At 45.8% G+C, this 18,499-nt stretch overlaps 1 protein-coding gene across 2 annotated transcripts in view; it reads left to right on the top strand.

Moving 5' to 3' along the window:
• Positions 1 to 18,499, top strand: part of LOC140734662 (aldo-keto reductase family 1 member D1-like) — a 43,773-nt gene that overhangs the window by 10,776 nt on the left and 14,498 nt on the right. The window contains exons 2-5 of one of the 2 annotated variants that reach the window (XM_073058919.1): positions 1,183 to 1,350; positions 2,868 to 2,984; positions 4,466 to 4,543; positions 11,374 to 11,496. In XM_073058919.1, the coding sequence (XP_072915020.1) occupies positions 1,183 to 1,350; positions 2,868 to 2,984; positions 4,466 to 4,543; positions 11,374 to 11,496 (486 nt within the window). The remainder of the gene's footprint in view (positions 1 to 1,182; positions 1,351 to 2,867; positions 2,985 to 4,465; positions 4,544 to 11,373; positions 11,497 to 18,499) is intronic. The other variant, XM_073058920.1, reaches the window with a different exon arrangement.

Genomic DNA, 18,499 nt, shown 5'->3' with positions numbered 1-18,499 from the left:
TAAGCCACCCTCAAGCTAAAGAAATTCCTCCTCAACTCTGTTCTAAAGGGATGCCCTTCTATTCTGAGGCTGTGCTATCTGGTCCTAGATCCCCCACTATTATAAACATCTCCCCATGTTCACTCTATCGAGGCCTTTCAAAATTCGATAGGTTTCAATGAGATCCCCCTTTCTCATTCTTCTAAACTCCGGTGAGTATAGGCTCATTAAAAGAGTTGATGTTTCCGTTAATGACTGCCTACGATCAGTCCCATATGTATATAGTGGGGTGGCATGGTAGTATCGTGGTTAGTGTCATGCTTTAGAACACCAGCAACCTGGGTTCAATTCCAGCCACTCTCCGTAAGGAGTTTGTACTATACGTTCCCTGCACAGTCCAAAGTCGTACCAGTTAGTAGGTTAATCAGTTATTGTACATTGGCTTATAATTAGGCTAGGGTTAAGTCAGTGGGTTGCTAGGCAGTGGGGGCTTATTGGGCCAAAAGGGCCTGTTCCATGCTGTATCTCTGCATAATAAAAAAAGAAATAAAGTGGTATTGCTTGTGTCCATATGGAGGGGTGCGGTGCAAGACTGAGTTGTAGGAGGGATTGGAAGTTGGTTACAAAACTGGAAATGAGTCGAGGCCCAGGCAGGGTTACCCAGATGTTTCCGTACTGAAACCATTATACCCTTCAGAGACATAAACACTGTGGACCCAAGAACAGGATGAGTCTTGTAAAGGTTTACATGATGCTAAAGTGAGAGTCTGTCAAGTGAGAGTGATTAAGTGAACATTATCAGTGCACTGATCACTTCCCTTAGCTGCTTGTCCAAGGTACTCTCTACCCTCTGTGTTAAGGAATTGTCTCTCTGGTCTTTTGTAAATCTCTCCCCTCTGCCCTTTAGCTTTGGCCTTCCCAACTCTGGGGAAAAGGATATGACCAACCTCCTTATCCATTCCCCTCATATTTCTATACATTTCCGTGAGGCCACCTCTCATTCTCCTGTGCTCCAGCTTGTTAAATATACCTGTCAAGGCCACGAAAGCAGGCAGCTCTGGGGCTTTATGAATGCCATTGCCCACTTGTGTTCTCAAGGGGGAGGGGGGGGTGTAATGATTAAACACTGAGCTCTGTCAGTCTGAAATAATTCACAGACTTCTGTTCACTTTGTTTACATACAGTATATTGCCTGTTTCACAGACTTCCAAGGATTGTTGTTACACTTCAGTCAAATTAGCAATCGATGTGGGTTACCGGCACTTTGACGGAGCATGGGTCTATGGCAATGAAGGTGAGGTTGGAAGGGCCATTCAGGAAAAGATCGCCGATGGGACAGTGAGCCGTGATGACATCTATTACTGTGGAAAGGTACTTCCATTCCAAGGATCTCTCCCTCTCTCGAACTCTCGATTAGTTTGCTCCATGAACATCTGGAGAACCAGCCTTTCCATCCAGTGACTGCACGAACCTGAAAGCCAGCGCAAAGACACTTATGCAGATATAGTACATGGAGTACAGGTCCTTTGACCAACGGTCTTGTACTGATGTTTTAACCTACTCTGTGATCAATCTAACACTTCCCTCTTAACCAGCCCTCCGTTTTTCTATCGTAACGTGCCTATCTATGTTTCTTAAATGTCCCTAATGCACACTTGGCAAAACATTTCACACACTCACCACTCTCTATGTAAATAAAGCTTACCTCTGCCATTCCCCCTGTAATTTTCTCCAATCACCTTAAAATTATGCCTCCAGGTATTAGCCATTTCTGCCCTGGGAAAATGTCTCTGGCTATCCACTCGATCATATGCCTCTTGTACCCCTCTATCAAGTCAGCTCGCGTCCATCTTTACTCCAAAGAGAAAGTTGTGAGCTCACTCAACCTATCAAACCTGCAGACAAGTAGAACATAGAACACTACAGCACTGTACAGAGCCTTTGGCCCATGATGTTGAGCTAACTTTAACCTACTCCACAATCAACCTAACCCATTCGTTCTACAGAGCCCAGAATCCTCCATTTTTCCTTCATCCATGTCCCAATCTAAGAGCCTTTTAAATGTCCCTAATGTATCTGTCTCTACCACCACCCCTGGTGATGCATTTCACACACTCACCACTCTGTATCTCCCCAAAACTTTCTCCACTCACCTTAAACTGACTTCCTCTAGTACTGGCAATTGAAGTCCTAGAGAGGAGGTGCTGGCTATCCAATATCTATGCTTCTCATAATCTTAATACAACTCCATCATCCTCCTTCACTCCAAAGAGAAATGCCCTAGCTTGTTGAACCTCTCCTCATAGGATATGTTCTCTAATGCAGGTAGCATCCTGGTAAGAAATAATCAAAGCAACATGTTCAAAATGCTGGAGGAGCTCAGCAGGCCAGGCAGCATTGATGGGAACGAGTAAACAGTCGATGTTTTGGGCTGAGTTGGCTCATTAGATCCATCTCTTTGAACGTTCCTGCTCTGAAGTATCGATTTCCAGCAACGTGCCAGCTTATCAGCTTATGAATCAAACGTGACTCCATGACTCAAAACAGTCAACAGTTGAACTGCAGGTCAAGAAGGGTGTCAACCTGAAAGGTCAAGCATGCGTTTCTCTCCACAGCTGCTGCCTGACCTGCTGAGTTCCTTCAGCCATTTGTATGTTACACCAGATTCCAGTACCTGCAGTCTCTTGATTTTCTGTGATTCAGACATTATACATTTACCATGTGCATGTTCCCCTTTCTCTCACAACACAGGAACTCATGCAGCCTGTAGGCTCCTCCTGAGATTCAACCAGGAACGCAGCCACAGCATATATGTATAATGAGAATAAGAAATCCTGCATAAGCTGATTCAGATTGCTCTTCTAATATCAAGCTTGTCTAACTTACAGCTTTGGAACACATACCATCCCCCAGAGTTGGTAAGGCCCGCCCTGGAAAAGTCTCTGAGACTCCTGAAGTTTGATTACATCGACCTGTACATCATTGAGCTGCCGCTAGCCTTTAAGGTGAGGTCTTGAAATCTATAGTACTGTCTAAAGAAGTTGCTTTTTCATTTTCCTCTCCAGATCTCTGTCTGCTTGTCGCTGGCTGTCTTCATCAGCTTCAAATTCAGTCAGATTTTCTTATCACATATATGTCAAAACATACAGTGAAATGCATCATTAGTGATAACACCCAATACTCGTACTGATATGTTGGGGCAGGCCACAAGCATCGCCACATCTTCTGGCACCGACTTGGTATGTCCATCAACGCTCAGCAGAACACTGCACACAACACGCAACAAGCCAACAACCACCTCCCTCCCACCCACACACATGGACAGCCCTCCAGGCCTCCAGTCTACAGGCCTTGGACATCAGGCAATGGTTTCCAGACTTCCAAGCCTCAATCCTCAGCAGTGACCCCTCGGCTAGCCGACAACAGGATCACAAATTCCAGGCTCGATCTCCAAGCATGCCAACTAACCAATCCACATCACTTCATGCGTCCTGCTCGCAAGGGCATGTGACAATCTGGGACAGCCCACAGATGTCTTCTGGCCCATGTCCGCCGGGCTGGCCTTCATCTGAATATTCCCTCTTCACGTGAAAGCATAGGTTGCACACATCACTCTGGACCTTAAATGTGTCCTCAGCTGCGACCCTCCACCCATTTCTACAGTGCTGCTGACTGGATCTTAAACCTGGAACATTCCTGCTGGGCGGAGTCTGTGGATTCAGCAAAAGTGGGTTTTAGTGTAAAATATTATGTGGCATATTCAAAATTGAACCACTGAGTTGGTCGCACAACCTGCAAGATTAATGTCAATGGCTGTTTCATGGTTAGCACACTCCATTTTGTACAGCTCCACAACCAACTTTTGAAGTGTGTGTGTGTGTGTGTGTGTGTGTGTGTGTGTGTGTGTGTGTGTGTGTGTGTGTGTGTGTGTGTGTGTGTGTGTGTGTGTGTGTGTGTGTGTGTGTGTGTGTGTGTGTGTGTGTGTGTGTGTGTGTGTGTATTTACGAACATTTGGAGAGGCATAATATGATTTGGAAAAGCCAGCATGGCTTTGTTCTCCCTGCGTGGGTTTCCTCCTGTGGCTCCTGCTTCCCCACACATTCCAAAGACACAGGGTTTTGGGTTAAATTGTGCGCATGCTACGTTGCTGCCGGAAGTAAGGCAACACTTGTGGGCTGTCCACCACTATCCTTGCTGGTTTGATTTGATGCAAACAGTTTTGATGTACTTGTGACACACAAAGTTAATCTTTACCTTCAGAGTGAATATTTTTAAGGGAGAGGCAGGTGCAGATAAACAGGTGGGGGGGCACTACACACAGAGAGGATTACAGAGTTGACATTACCATCAGATAAACGGCTCTTTTGTTTAATGGAGTTGAGTTGTGCATCCCACTCCAGCATCTAATTCACATTTGTATATACCGTTTGCTGCCTGATATCCATGTGCTTCACGCCTTGTAAACCTTTGTGTGTATCTTTTCCAGCCTGGGGATGTGGTTTATCCAAAAGATGAAAATGGGAAGTTTTTGTATCACCAGACTGACCTGTGCGCCACCTGGGAGGTAAGGTCAGGGAAGCCCGAGCGTGAGGCAACTCGCGGTTCTGTTGCGCGCAGAGCAGAAATTCTCGACAGATCGGTCGCCCAGTCGGTTTCTGATTTCTTGTTGTAGGCTGGGGGTTGGGGGGGAGGTCACACTGCGAGTAGTGAATGCAGCATGTTAAATTGACAGAAATACTGGCAATGAGTGCTTACCTAGGAGTGGGTCTCTCAACCCCTACCCCCTTTTCCAAAAAAAATCAAATCTATTATCACTGATGTGTGAAGTGAAGTTTGCAGCTGTAGTGCAAAAACAGACATCTATAGATTACAAAAGAAAGTGTAAAAAGAAAGGAGCAGTTAACAAGCTTCATAAGGTAAATTAGCAATATTCAGGTGAAGTAGAATACCAAGGTTTGGAGCTGTTGGAGGTCTCTTGCTGATCCAAAGCATTTATGACACTATAATGTTTCACTATACGCACTATTTACAATCACCAGCTTCATATCACAACACAGCCATCTCTATTTTGAACGTACTCGCGTCCATCGGTCCTGGAAGACCTCCAATGCGCCATGGATACCACGTGCTCTTTCAGGGACAGAAGGGCAGGCATCCAGCTGGAGTAGAACCATTGACTGCCTGCAGTCTCCTTGGCTCCCAGGAACAAACTGAGTGGGGCACACCGAGTTTGTGTCTGTGGATGGTGGGGTGGGAAGATTTAAAGGACAATCCCCGTGGATTGTGGGGGAGTGCTGTGGGAGTGAGGGGTGGCAGCTAGAGGGTGTGGAAGGGACTTGTAGAAGGCATTCTTTCCTCATGGTGCTGAAAAGAGAGAGTTGGGTTCACTGTCACAAAATAATAAAAGAACCCATTGTATGGAAATATAACACGAGGAAATCGGCTGATGCTGGAAATCCAAGCAACACACACAAAATGCTGGTGGAACGCAGCAGGCCAGGCAGCATCTATAGGGAGAAGCACTGTTGACGTTTCAGGCCGAGACCCTTCGTCAGGACTGACTGAAAGGAAAGACAGTAAGAGATTTGAAAGTAGTGGAGGGAGGGGGAAATGCGAAATGGTAGGAGAAGACTGGAGGGGGTGGGATGAAGCTAAGAGCCGGAAAGGTGATTGGCAAAAGGGAATCAGAGCTGGAGAAGGGAACGGATCATGGGACGGGAAGCCTAGGGAGAAAGACAGGGGGAGGGGAGCACCAGAGGGAGATGGAGAACAGGCAGAGTGATGGGCAGAAAAAAAGAAAACAAGGAGGGGTGAAAAAAACTAAATATATCAGGGATGGGGTAAAAAGGGGAGGAGGGGCATTAACGGAAGTTAGAGAAGTCAATGTTCATGCCATCAGGTTGGAGGCTACCCAGCCGGTATATAAGGTGTTGTTCCTCCAACCTGAGTGTGACTTCATCTTGACAGTAGAGGAGGCCATGGATAGACATATCAGAATGGGAATGGGACGTGGAATTAAAATGTGTGGCCACTGGGAGATCCTGCGTTCTCTGGCGGACAGAGCATAGGTGTTCAGCGAAATGGTCTCCCAGTCTGCGTCGGGTCTCACCAATATATAAAAGGCCGCACTGGGAGCTCCAGACACAGTATACCACACCAGCCGACTCACAGGTGAAGTATCACCTCACATGGAAGGACTGTCTGGGGCCCTGAATGGTGGTGAGGGAGAAAGTGTAAGGGCAGGTGTAGCACTTGTTCCGCTTACAAGGAGTGAGATCAGTGGGAAGGGATGAGGGTGACGAGTGGACAAGGGAGTCGCGTAGGGAGCGATCCCTGCGGAAAGCAGAAGGGGGGGGAGGGAAAGATGTGCTTGGTAGTGGGATCCCGTTGGAGGTGGTGGAAGTTACGGAGAATTATACGTTGGACCTGGAGGCTGGTGGGGTGGTAGGTGAGGACAAGGGAAACCCTATCCCGAGTGTGGTGGTGGGCTGATGGGGTGAGGGCAGAGGTGCAGGAAATGGGAGAGATGCATTTCAGAGCAACATTGATGGTGGAAGAAGGGAAGCCCCTTTGTTTAAAAAAGGAAGACATCTCCTTCGTCCTGGAATGAAAAGCCTCATCCTGAGAGCAGAGGAATTGCAAGAAGGGGATAGCATTTAGCAATAAATGTCGGCAATTAGCAATAAAGAGATCCAGACCATGCAGAAGACCAGAGCGGGGTGTCCATGAAGAGGAGGAGGGTTGAAGATGGGAGAAGGGGTCATCGGTGGGGGCAGGAGAGTCCTTGCTGAAGAAGTAGGCTCGAAGACGGAGCCGGCGGAAGAAGAGTTCAGCGTCATGGTGTACGCAGAACTCACTGAGGTGAGGGCGAAGGGGGACAAAGCTGAGGCCCTTACTGAGGACAGAGCGCTCTGCCTCAGAGAGTTGAAGGTCGGAGGGGATGGTAAAGACCCAGCATGGATGAGAGATGGGATCAGAGGGGGGAGGGAGGCTGGTAGTGTCAGTGGAGAGGGAAGGGTTGGGGTGAGAGGAAGATGGAGCCTCTGAGGGCCCAGGAGCTGACGATGGGAACTGAGGGAGAGGGGATTGCAGAGTTGTGGTGGAGGAAGGGGAGACGGGAGTCACAATCGCAGCATGTGAAGACCTGGCCTGGAGTTCAAGGCTGGAGTCGCAATCGGTGGTTGCGCAATCGCTTTGAAACTTCCAGCCTCCCTCCCCCCTCTGATTCCAGCATTCAACCATGCCGGGTCTTTACCATCCCTTCCGACCTTCAACTCTCTGAAGCAGAGTGCTCTGTCCTCAGTAAGGGCCTCGCATTTGTCCCCCTTCGCCCACACCTCAGCGATTTCCGCGTACGCCATGACGCTGAACTCTTCTTCCGCCGGCTCCGTCTCCGAGCTTACTTCTTTGACAAGGACTCTCCTACCCCCACCAATGACCCCTTCTCCCGTCTTCAACCCTCCTCCTCTTCATGGACACCCCGCTCTGGTCTTCTGCCTGATCTGGATCTCTTTATTGCTAATTACCAACAGGACATCAACCGTCTCGACTTCACCACACCGTGTTCCAATTCCAACCTCACTCCTTTCGAACGCTCTGCTCTCCGCTCCCTCCACACCAATCCCAACCTCACTATAAAACCTGCTGATAGGGGGGAAGCTGTTGTAGTCTGGCGTACTGACCTCTACCTGGCAGTGGCACAGCAACAACTCTCTGATACCTCCTCTTATTTACCCCTTGATCATGACCCCACTAAGGAGCACCAGGCCATTGTCTCCTATACCATCACCAACCTTATCAGCTCTGGGGATCTCCCATCCACTGCCACCAGCCTCATAGTTCTCACACCCCGCACTTCCTGTTTCTACCTCCTACCCAAGATCCACAAACCTGCCTGTCCAGATAGACCTATTGTCTCAGCTTGCTCCTGCCCCACTGAACTCATTTCTGCATACCTTGACACTGTCTTATCCCCCTTTGTTCAATCTCTTCCCACCAATGTTCATGACACTTCTCACGCTTTGAATTTTTTCAATGATTTTAAGTTCCTTGGCCCCCACCGCCTTATTTTCACCATGGACGTCCAGTCCCTATATACCTCCATCCCCCACCAGGATGGTCTCAAAGCTCTCCGCTTCTTTTTGGATTCCAGACCTAACCAATTCCCCTCTACCACTCTTCTCCGTCTAGCGGAATTAGTTCTTACTATCAATAATTTCTCCTTTGGCTCCTCCCACTTCCTTCAAACCAAAGGTGTAACCATGGGCACCTGCATGGGTTCCAGTTATGCCTGCCTTTTTGTTGGCTTTGTGGAACAGTCCATGTTCCAAGTCTATACGGGGATCCATACCCCTCTTTTCCTTCGCTACATTGACGACTGCATTGGTGCTGCCTCCTGCACACATGCTGAGCTCGTTGACTTCTTTAACTTTGCCTCCAACTTTCACCCTGCCCTCAAATTTACCTGGTCCATTTCTGACACCTCCCTCCCCTTTCTTTATCTTTCTGTCTCCATCTCTGGAGACAGCTTATCTACTGATATCTATTATAAGCCTACAGACTCTCATAGCTACCTAGACTATTCCTCTTCCCACCCTGTCTCTTGCAAAAATGCTATCCCCTTCTCACAATTCCTCCGTCTCCGCCGCATCTGCTCTCAGGATGAAGCTTTTCATTCCAGGACGAAGGAGATGTCTTCCTTTTTTAAACAAAGGGGCTTCCCTTCTTCCACCATCAACTTGCTCTCAAATGCATCTCTCCCATTTCCTGCACATCTGCCCTCAGCCCATCCGCCCGCCACCCCACTCGGGATAGGGTTCCCTTTGTCCTCACCTACCACCCCACCAGCCTCTGAGTCCAACGTATAATTCTCCGTAACTTCCGCCACCTCCAACGGGATCCCACTACCAAGCACATCTTTCCCTCCCCCCCTTTCTGCTTTCCGCAGGGATCGCTCTCTACGTGACTCCCTTGTCCATTCATCCCCCCCATCCTTTCCCATCAATCTCCCTCCTGGCACTTATCCTTGTAAGCGGAACAAGTGCTACACCTGCCCTTACACTTCCTCCCTCACCACCGTTCAGGGCCCCAGACAGTTCTTCCAGGTGAGGCAACACTTCACCTGTGAGTCGGCTGGTGTGGTATACTGCGTCCGGTGCTCCCGGTGTGGCCTTTTATATATTGGTGAGACCCAGCGCAGACTGGGAGACCATTTCACTGAACACCTATGTTCTGTCTGCCAGAGAACACAGGATCTCCCAGTGGCCACACATTTTAATTCCACATCCCATTCCCATTCTGATATGTCTATCCATGGCCTCCTCTACTGTCAAGATGAAGCCACTCTCAGGTTGGAGGAACAACACCTTATATACCGGCTGGGTAGCCTCCAACCTGATGGCATGAACATTGACTTCTCTAACTTCTGTTAATGCCCCTCATCCCCTTCTTACCCCATCCCTGATATATTTAGCTTCCCCCCCCCCTTTTTTTCCTCTCTTTCTGCCCATCACTCCTTGCCTGTTCTCCATCTCCCTCTGGTGCTCCCCTCCCCCTTTCTTTCTCCCTAGGCCTCCCGTCCCATGATCCTTTCCCTTCTCCAGCTCTGATTCCCTTTTGCCAATCACCTTTCCAGCTCTTAGCTTCACCCCACCCTCTCTGGTCTCCTATCATTTCGCATTTCCCCCTCCCCCTTCTACTTTCAAATCTCTTATCTTTCCTTTCAGTTAGTCCTGACGAAGGGTCTCGGCCCGAAACATCGACAGTGCTTCTCCCTATAGATGCTGCCTGGCCTGCTGTGTTCCACCAGCATTTTGTGTGTGTTGTATAGAAATAGAACTACGTTGCACTTAAGGCAATGGAGGGCCAGCAACAATTTGAGCCAGGACACAGGATTTAATCTTGGGTAATACAGTGGTTTGTGTAATGTTATCAACCAGGATTCAATTCTGCCACTGTCTATAAAGTAGTTTATACGTTGTCTCTGTGACTGGGTGCATTTCCTCCGACTGCCCAGTTCCTTCCACACAGTACTTTAAGTTCTGGTAATTTCTCCTTCCTTCCCCTCCTCACTTTTTCTTTCAGGTTCCCCTCTTGCCCCTTCATCCCCACACCCATCACTTCCCTCTTGTACCCCTCTTCCTTCCCTTTCTCCCATAGTCGACTATCCTTTCCTGGCAGGGTCCTCCTTCTTCTTCAGCCCTCTCCCTCTTCCCCCCCGCTTCTCCCTTTATACCCCCCATCATACCCTCCTCCACCCACCTCCTTACCCTTCAGCTGGTCTCACCTATCACCTGCCAGCTCTTAGTCCTTCCCCCCACCCCCCACACATGTTTATCCTGGCCTCTGCTCCCTTCCTCTCCAGTCCTGATGAAGGGTCTCAGCCCGAAACATTGACTGTTTATTCTTCTCAATAGGTGAGTTCCCCCAGTACTTTGTGCATGTGCCAAAGACATATACGGTAGGTTAATAGGTTAGCAATGCACACAAAATCTTGGAGGAGCTCAGCAGCATCTATGGAAAAGAATAAACACTCAATGTTTCGGGCCGAGATCCTTCATCAGATCTCATTATGAGTGTTGCTTTGGATTTCCAGATATCCAAATCTGCAGATTTTCTCCTGTTTGTGAGGATAATTGGGTGGCACAGACTCATAGGGCCAGAGGGGCTTGTTACCATGCTCTGTCTCTAAATAAAATACAATAAATAAATAAAATTAAAGTGATATTAATGGCAAAGTGAGCTTGAACGAGGTCATGGTAAAGGACCCAATCAGGTCCACTACATCAAATCTGTCACTTTGCCTTTAATATGACTGAATCGCTGAGTGTGTGCTATCAGGCTTCTGTACCTCCTACCTCTCCCCCTCTGCCATCCGATTCCTAAATGGACATTGAATCCTTAAACACTTCCTCACTTTTTTTAATATACAGTATTTCTGTTTTTTGCACATTTTTAAAACATCTATTCAATATACATATACTGTAATTGATTTACTTGTTTGTTTATTACCATTATTTTATTGTATTTATTATTTTTTTCTCTTCTGGATTATTTATTGCATTGAACTGCTGCTGCAAGGTTTACAAATTTCATGTCACATGCCATTGATAATAAGCCTGATTCTGAAAACCCACACTCAACATTATCGGAACAGCTTCTTCTCCTCCACCATCAGAATTCTGTATATTCTCTGAACCCATGAACACTACCTCACTTTTTTGCACTACTTAATTTTTTTTATTTCTTATTGTGCCTTATAGTATTTAATGCCTTGCACTGTACTGCCACTGCAAAACAAATTTTATGATCGATGTCAGTGATAATAAATCTAATTCTGATTTTGGATTTGGAACAGAGTTACACTCTTGTATAAGGGTTTTTTTTATTTGCTAGGCTCTGGAAGCGTGTAAAGATGCTGGCCTGGTCAAGTCGATTGGTGTGTCCAACTTCAATCGCAGGCAGCTGGAGTTGATTCTGAACAAGAAGGACCTGAAGTACAAGCCAGCAGTTAATCAGGTACCATCCCGTGAGAACAGCAAAGTCACAGCATTGTATCATAATCACACCTTGCCAAGCTGACCTGATGAAACCTTTACCTTGAGCACAGCTTTCCTGCCCAGGTACACCTTCCTCTGTTTTCCCTGGTCAAACCATTGTGATGACGGTGTTGTGATAGTCAACAGAACATGGCCATCTTATCCACTGGCACTTCCTCTGAAGCAGTTCATTGTTCTCCATTTCTCAGCTCTCATATCATGACTTTAACGCCCAGGGATCATAGTGAGTGTGCCTACACTGCTCCCTTTCCCTCAGCCTCTGCACTGACCCACCTCACCACTTCAGTTACTTCAATCTCCACTTCATACTGAAAGCTCTTGCTCCTTTGTTTACTGCTTCCTACCCCAACTCATCGTCTTCCTCCACATTAAAGTTTATCTAAGAAAGGATGTGCTGACATTAGAGAGGGTCCAGAAGAGGTTTGCAAGAATTAACCCGGGAATGGAAGGGTTATCAAATGAGGAGGGTCCGATGCCTTTGAGCCTGTACTTGCTGGAGTTTAAAAGATTGAGGAGGGATCATATTGAAACCTATCAAATAATGGAAGGTTTAGATGGAGTGGATGTGGAGAGGATGTTTCCTATTATGGGGGAGTCTAGGACTAGAGGGCACAACCTTGGAATAGAAGGACATCCCTTTAGAACAGAGATGAGGAGGAATTTCTTACTTTTCTTTTTCAATATTTTAATTGATTTCTTACAAAAAAAGAATACAGAGTACAGGAGGATGTATATCATATATCAATTACAATATATGTGAATCACACTTATGGTCTCATTACCCCGTATTCATTTAAGTTACATTGAATTGTAATATTAAAAAGTAATAATTTTATTATACAAAAAAATCTAAACCCACTACCAAGAAATGCTGTTTGATAAAGAAAAAGAAAAAAAATCCTTATCATGTAGTAAAACATATTACTAGCCAACATCTGTACTTGATAACAAATCAAAGATTTTGAAAGCAATTTGAAAAAGGTCCCCACAATGTTAGAAAGTCTTGTCTTGATTCAGAAATTGAACAACGAATCTTCTCTAAATTTAAGCATGACATAACATCGCTTAGCCATTGAGCATGAGTAGGTGGAGCAACATCCTTCCTCCTAAGCAACAATCCCCTCCTAGCTATAAGAGAAATAAAAGCCAAAATGTGTAAATCAGGTGTCTCCAAGATAATATTTTTTCCTCCAACAATACCGACTTAGGAATTTCTTTAGCCAGAGGCTGGTGAATCTGTGGAATTTATGGTCACACATGTATGTGAAGGCCAAGTTATTGGGAATATTTAAAGTGAAGGTTGATAGGGTCTTGATTAGAAAGGAGGTCAAATGTTACAAGGAGAAGCCGGGAGAATGGTGCTTGAGAGCGATAATAAATCAGCCATGATGGAATTGTGGAGCAGACTTGAGGAGCTGAACAGCCTAATTCTGCTCCTATGTCTTATAGTCTAATGGTCTAAATCCAAAACATATTTTCAAAGACTATCCCTATACCTTGTTGTCCAACCTGGTACGGACAACATTCCCACTGATCCTTTCCATCCCACAGTGGTCAAGGTGATTTGCTCCCACTCTGGTTTTTTTGGGTTCAGAAGTAACTAATGAGGCCACTGTAGGAGAGCTTGCCTCTCTAGCAGACAAAGCCCAGAGCTGCTAGGCAGGCCAGTGGGGAGTTTGTGACATGGCAACTCCTTCCCTGGGGCATCTGGTGCATTGATCGGAGGTTCCCACTACCGCTCTGAATGCTATTTCTTCATTATAGGCCAGAGTTTCTGAGGAGTCAGTGGAGCTGCCGAGTTTATTCATGATAAACCCTTTAGGTCATACTTCATCCTGGTCTACTGTTTTCCTGCCGTGCTCACTCCTGTGCCACTGCTGGAAAAGCATCTGCTACAAAGTCACTCGGAATAGATTGTTTCCAATGGCCTCATCTGCAATCCTGTAAAATCCAGAATACTTTTGCATTGGCTGCATTATTTTGTGACTCACTCTCTAATAAAATCATCCCTCGGTTGCTGTCCATCATCGATCATTCCATCCCTTTTCCAAGGAAAATGGGTATGGGCATTTATGGTATTCTGTGAGGCTGGTGTTCTGTATTGGGTGTCAGACGTGGGAAGTCTGGGAGTCTCCCAGCCTCCCGGACGGCCACATCTGCACCAGGTGCGTCAAGTTGCAGCTCCTTAGGGACCACAATAGGGAACTGGAGCTGCAGCTCAATGAACTTCGTCTGGTCTGGGAAAGTGAGGAGGTGATAGAGAGGAGCTATAGACAAGTAGTCACACTGGGACGTTGGGAGACAGCTAAGTAGGTAACAGGAGAGGGAAGGGCAAGAGGCAGACACTAGAGAGTACCCCTGTGGCTGTTGAAAGTACTCCTGTTTGAGTACTGTTGGGCGAGGGGAAACGGCCTACCTGGGGGAAGCAAAAGAGTCTGGCCCTGTGGCTCAGAAGGGTAGGGAAAGGGAGAGGATGGCAGCAGAGATAGGGGTCTCTATAGTTAGAGGGTCAGACAGGTGATTCTGTGGATGCAGGAAAGAAACAAGGATGGTAGTTTGCCTCACAGGTGCCAGGGACTGGGATGTTTCTGATCACGTCTACGATATCCTGAAATGGGAAGGTGAACAGGCAGAGGTTGTGGTACATCTTGGAACCAACAACATAGGTAGGAAAAGGGAGGAGGTCCTGAAAACAGACTACAGGGAGTTAGGAAGTTGAGAAGCAGGACCTCAAAGGTAGTAATCTCGGGATTACTGCCTGTGCTGTGTGACAGTGAGTACAAAAGAAGAGTGAGGTAAAGGATAAATGTGTGGCTGAGTGATCGGGGTGGGAGCAGGGATTCAGATTGCTGGATTATTGAGACGTCTTTTGGCGCAGGAGGGGTTGCACTTGAATCCGAGGGGGACCAATATCCTGGCGGGGAGGTTTGCTAAGGCTGTTGGGGAGAGTATAAACTGGGATTGCCAGGGGGTGGGAACTGAACTGAAGAGATGGAGGAAGGGGCACTTGGCTCACAAATAATGAAAGCTTGTAGACAGTGCGAGAGAGAGGATAGGCAGGTGATGAAGGGATGCGCTCAGACTGATGGTTTAAGATGTGTCTATTTTAATACAAGGAGTGTCATGAACAAAGTGGATGAGCTTAGAGCGTGGATCAGTACTTGGAGCTATGATGTTGCGGCCATTACAGAGACTTAGATGGGTCAGGGGCAGGAATGTTTACTTAGAGTGCCAGGCTTTAGATATTTCAGAAAGGACAAGGAGGGAGGCAAAAGAGGTGAGGGTGTGGCACTGTTGATCAGAGATAGTGTCACGGCTGCAGAAAAGGAGGAAGTCATGGAGGGATTGTCTACTGTGGGTGGAAGTTAGAAAGAGGAAGGAGTCAATAACTCTAAAGGGTGTTTTTTATAGACCACCCATAGTAACAGGCATCGAGGAGCAGATACAGAGACAGATTCTGGAAAGGTGCAATAATAACAGGGATGTCATGGTGGGAGATTTCAATTTCCCAAATATTGATCGGCATCTCCCTAGAGAAAGGGGTTTAGATGGAGTGGAGTTTGTTTGGTGTGTTCAAGAAGGTTTCCTGACACAATATGTAGATAAGCTTACAAAAGGAGAGGCTGTACTTGATCTGGTATTGGGAAATGAACCTGGTCAGATGTCAGGTCTCGCAGTGGGAGAGCATTTTGGAGATAGTGATCACAATTCTATCTCCTTTACCATAGTGTCAGAGAGGGATAGGAACAGACAAGTTAGGAAAGTGTTTAATTGGAGTAAGGGGAAATATGAAGCTAACAGGCAGGAACTTGGAAGCATAAATTGAGAACAGATGTTCTCAGATGTATGGGAGAAGTGTAGCAAATGTTCAGGGGATATTTGTCTGGCGATCTGCATAGGTACATTCCATCGAGACAGGGAAAGGATGGTAGGGTACAGGAACTGTGATGTACAAAGGCTGTTGAAAATCTAGTCAAGAAGAAAAGAAAAGTTTATGAAAGGTTCAAAAACTAGGTAATGATAGAGATCTAGAAGATTGTAAGGCTAGCAGGAAGGAGCTTAAGAATAAAATTAGGAGAGTCAGAGCTGGCCATGAGAAAGCCTTGGCAGACAGGATTAAGGAAAACCCCAAGGCATTCTACAAGTATGTAAAGAGCAAGAGGATAAGACATGAGAGAAGGGGGCCAATCAAGCATGACAGTGGGAAAGCGTGTATGGAACCAGAGGAGATAGCAGAGGTACTTAATGAATACTTTGCTGCAGTATTCACTATGGAAAAGGATTTTGGCGATTGTAGGGATGACTTACAGTGGACTGAAAAGCTTGAGCATATAGATATTAAGAAAGAAGACGTGCTGGAGCTTTTAGAAAGCATCAAGTTGGATAAGTTACTGGGACCGGTTGAGATGTACCCCAGGCTCCTGTGGGAGGTGAGGGAGGAGGTTGCTGAGCCTCTGGCGATGATCTTTGCATCATCAATGGGGACGGGAGAGGTTCTGGAGGATTGGAGGGTTGCAGATGTTTTTCCCTTATTCAAGAAAAGGAGTAGAGATAGCCCAGGAAATTATAGATCAGTGAGTCTTACTTCAGTGGTTGGTAAGTTGATGGAGAAGATCCTGAGAGACAGGGTTTATGAACATTTGGAGAGGTATAATATGATTAGGAGTAGACAGCATGGTTTTGTAAAGGGTAGGTCGTGCCTTACGAGCCTGATTGAATTTATTGAGGATGCGACTAAACACAGTGTTGAAGGTAAAGCAGTAGATGTAGTGTATATGGATTTCAGTAAGGCATTTGATAAGGTACCCCATGCAAGGCTTATTGAGAAAGTAAGGAGGCACGGGATCCAAGGGAACATTGCTTTATGGATCCAGAATTGGCTTGCCCACAGAAGGCAAAGAGGAGGGACTTCCGGTAAGATGGCGATTGTTTAGCTGCTCCGAACTTTTGTTCCGTTACTGTCGCTACCTTTGCACTAAATGTCTCCATTTTTTAAACCTTAGGAATTATTTCAGTATCTCTTACTTGCCTGTGAATATATCTAACTTACAATGTCTAGCAAGAGTTCTAAATCCGGGAGAAAAGAAACTATGACCGCGTCGGACGAGACGCTGGTTGCGCTGGGAAAGCTCCGAGACGAAATCTTCAAGGAATTTAAAACCGCTTTCAAACAGTTAGAAGACAAACTGGATCGGATCAACGATAAAGTGGACAAACATGCTGAACACTTATCTCGCATCGATTCGACTTCTGAAGATTTAGAAAGTCGTGTTCGATGCTTGGAGACTCTCTGTTCCAGCTTAGAGGAAAAATCTAACAAACTTCTTTCCAAAATGGTGGATCTCGAAAAGGGACTGAAAAGGGACCAACCGCGAAGTTTTTCGCCGAGTTTCTCTGTGAGTTATTCGGGAAAGATTTGCTTCCGAAGCCGCCCGAGCTCGAACGGGCACACAGAGTTTACGTTCCCCCCGGAATTCTGGGCTCCCGTCCGCGACCAGTAGTCTTGTGTTTCCATCAATACCAGGTAAAACACAGTCTGATTGTGGAGGCACGTCGCAGAGGCTCTTTTTCTTTCCAGGATACAACCATTCGCTTTGTGGAAGATTTTGCACCCCAGACCTTAAAGATGCGCGCTGAGTTTAAAGGCGCAATGAAAGTGCTTTTTGATCGTGGTTTCAAACCTTCCCTTCGTAACCCTGCTGATCTGCGAATCAAGCTTAATACCGGGGAATTCAAGTGGTTCAAATCAGCAAAGGAAGCTGAAGCGTTTGTGGCAAGTCTTCTGGCTATCCAGTCATCTTCAGAATCTGATCGGACCTCCTAAAATGGTGGATAAGTACTCCTCGTAGTAAAATTACTTTCTCTGGACTCGGAATTCACTTGAATCACTCAGACATTATTCATTGAAACTTTAAGGGCTGTTGACAATCTCTCCCGGGATTTGGTGTGTGTGTAACCTATCTTTATTCTTGTATAACTTTACCTACAGAGTTCTACAACGAATTCTAACTTGTTTTGGAGGTTCGAAGTCTTTAGTGAAGGCCTCCCTGTTTGTCGGTTCACAGTTCAATTGCTGATTTATTTTTCCTTTGCTTTAAATATTTATTTATTTTATCTTTTTCTTTTCTTCACCCCTTTTTTCTAATCTCTGAATTTTTCTCTCCCTTCTCTGTAAATGGTTGATAAATACTCATCTTGAATTTATAATTTTCCCCTTCCCCTTCTTTTTTCTTTTTCCTTCTTACCTTTTTTTTCCCTTTCTCTTACTTTATTCTTATATAATTTTTCGCAGGTAGGTTAGTTTTGGTTTTCTTCCGATTTTCTCTGTATTAAGTTGTATATTTCTGCAGAAGGTGTTCTAATCTGTAGTTATGTTTTCTAGTGCATAAACTAGTTGTTATTTGCTATAGTATTTATACGGAACTGTTGTTAATGACACAGATCTGGAAGTTGTATTTGGGTTAATTTTTTTGGTAGAGCTAGCTACTTGTTTTGGTAGCCGTCTAGTTTTGGGTTGTGCGGGTGGGGTGGATTTTCCAGTTCCAACATCTCTTTATTGCTTAGGACATGTTTATATTTTGACCTTACGAATCTATGTTTACATCTCTGTTCCCAGACTGCTATTGTAACTAAGTATATTCACAGTCTGGGAGTTTGACTGTCCGGACTTATACTCTCTATATTGTGTGGTGGTTGGTCTGGAGTTGTTGTTGTTTTTTTCTTGTGTTGTGGGGCTTGGGGAGAACACTAAGCTCACTTGTCTTTAATTTAGGTGCTTTTTTGTTAAATTCTCTTCGTTTGTAGCATATTGTTATTGTATGCTTAATCTTGCACTGTATTAATGCTCCCCACTGGGATTTGGGGTTTTTAATTTTGTAAAATGTTTTGAAAAACTAATTTTAAAAATTTTTTAAAAAAAAGAAGGCAAGGAGTGGTTGTAGATGGGTCTTATTCTGCATGGA

Source organism: Hemitrygon akajei, chromosome 10, assembly GCF_048418815.1.
Source record: "Hemitrygon akajei chromosome 10, sHemAka1.3, whole genome shotgun sequence".
NCBI lineage: Eukaryota > Metazoa > Chordata > Chondrichthyes > Myliobatiformes > Dasyatidae > Hemitrygon > Hemitrygon akajei.
The sequence above is the reverse complement of the archived record's forward strand: the minus strand, read 5'-3'. Positions and strand labels throughout refer to the sequence as shown.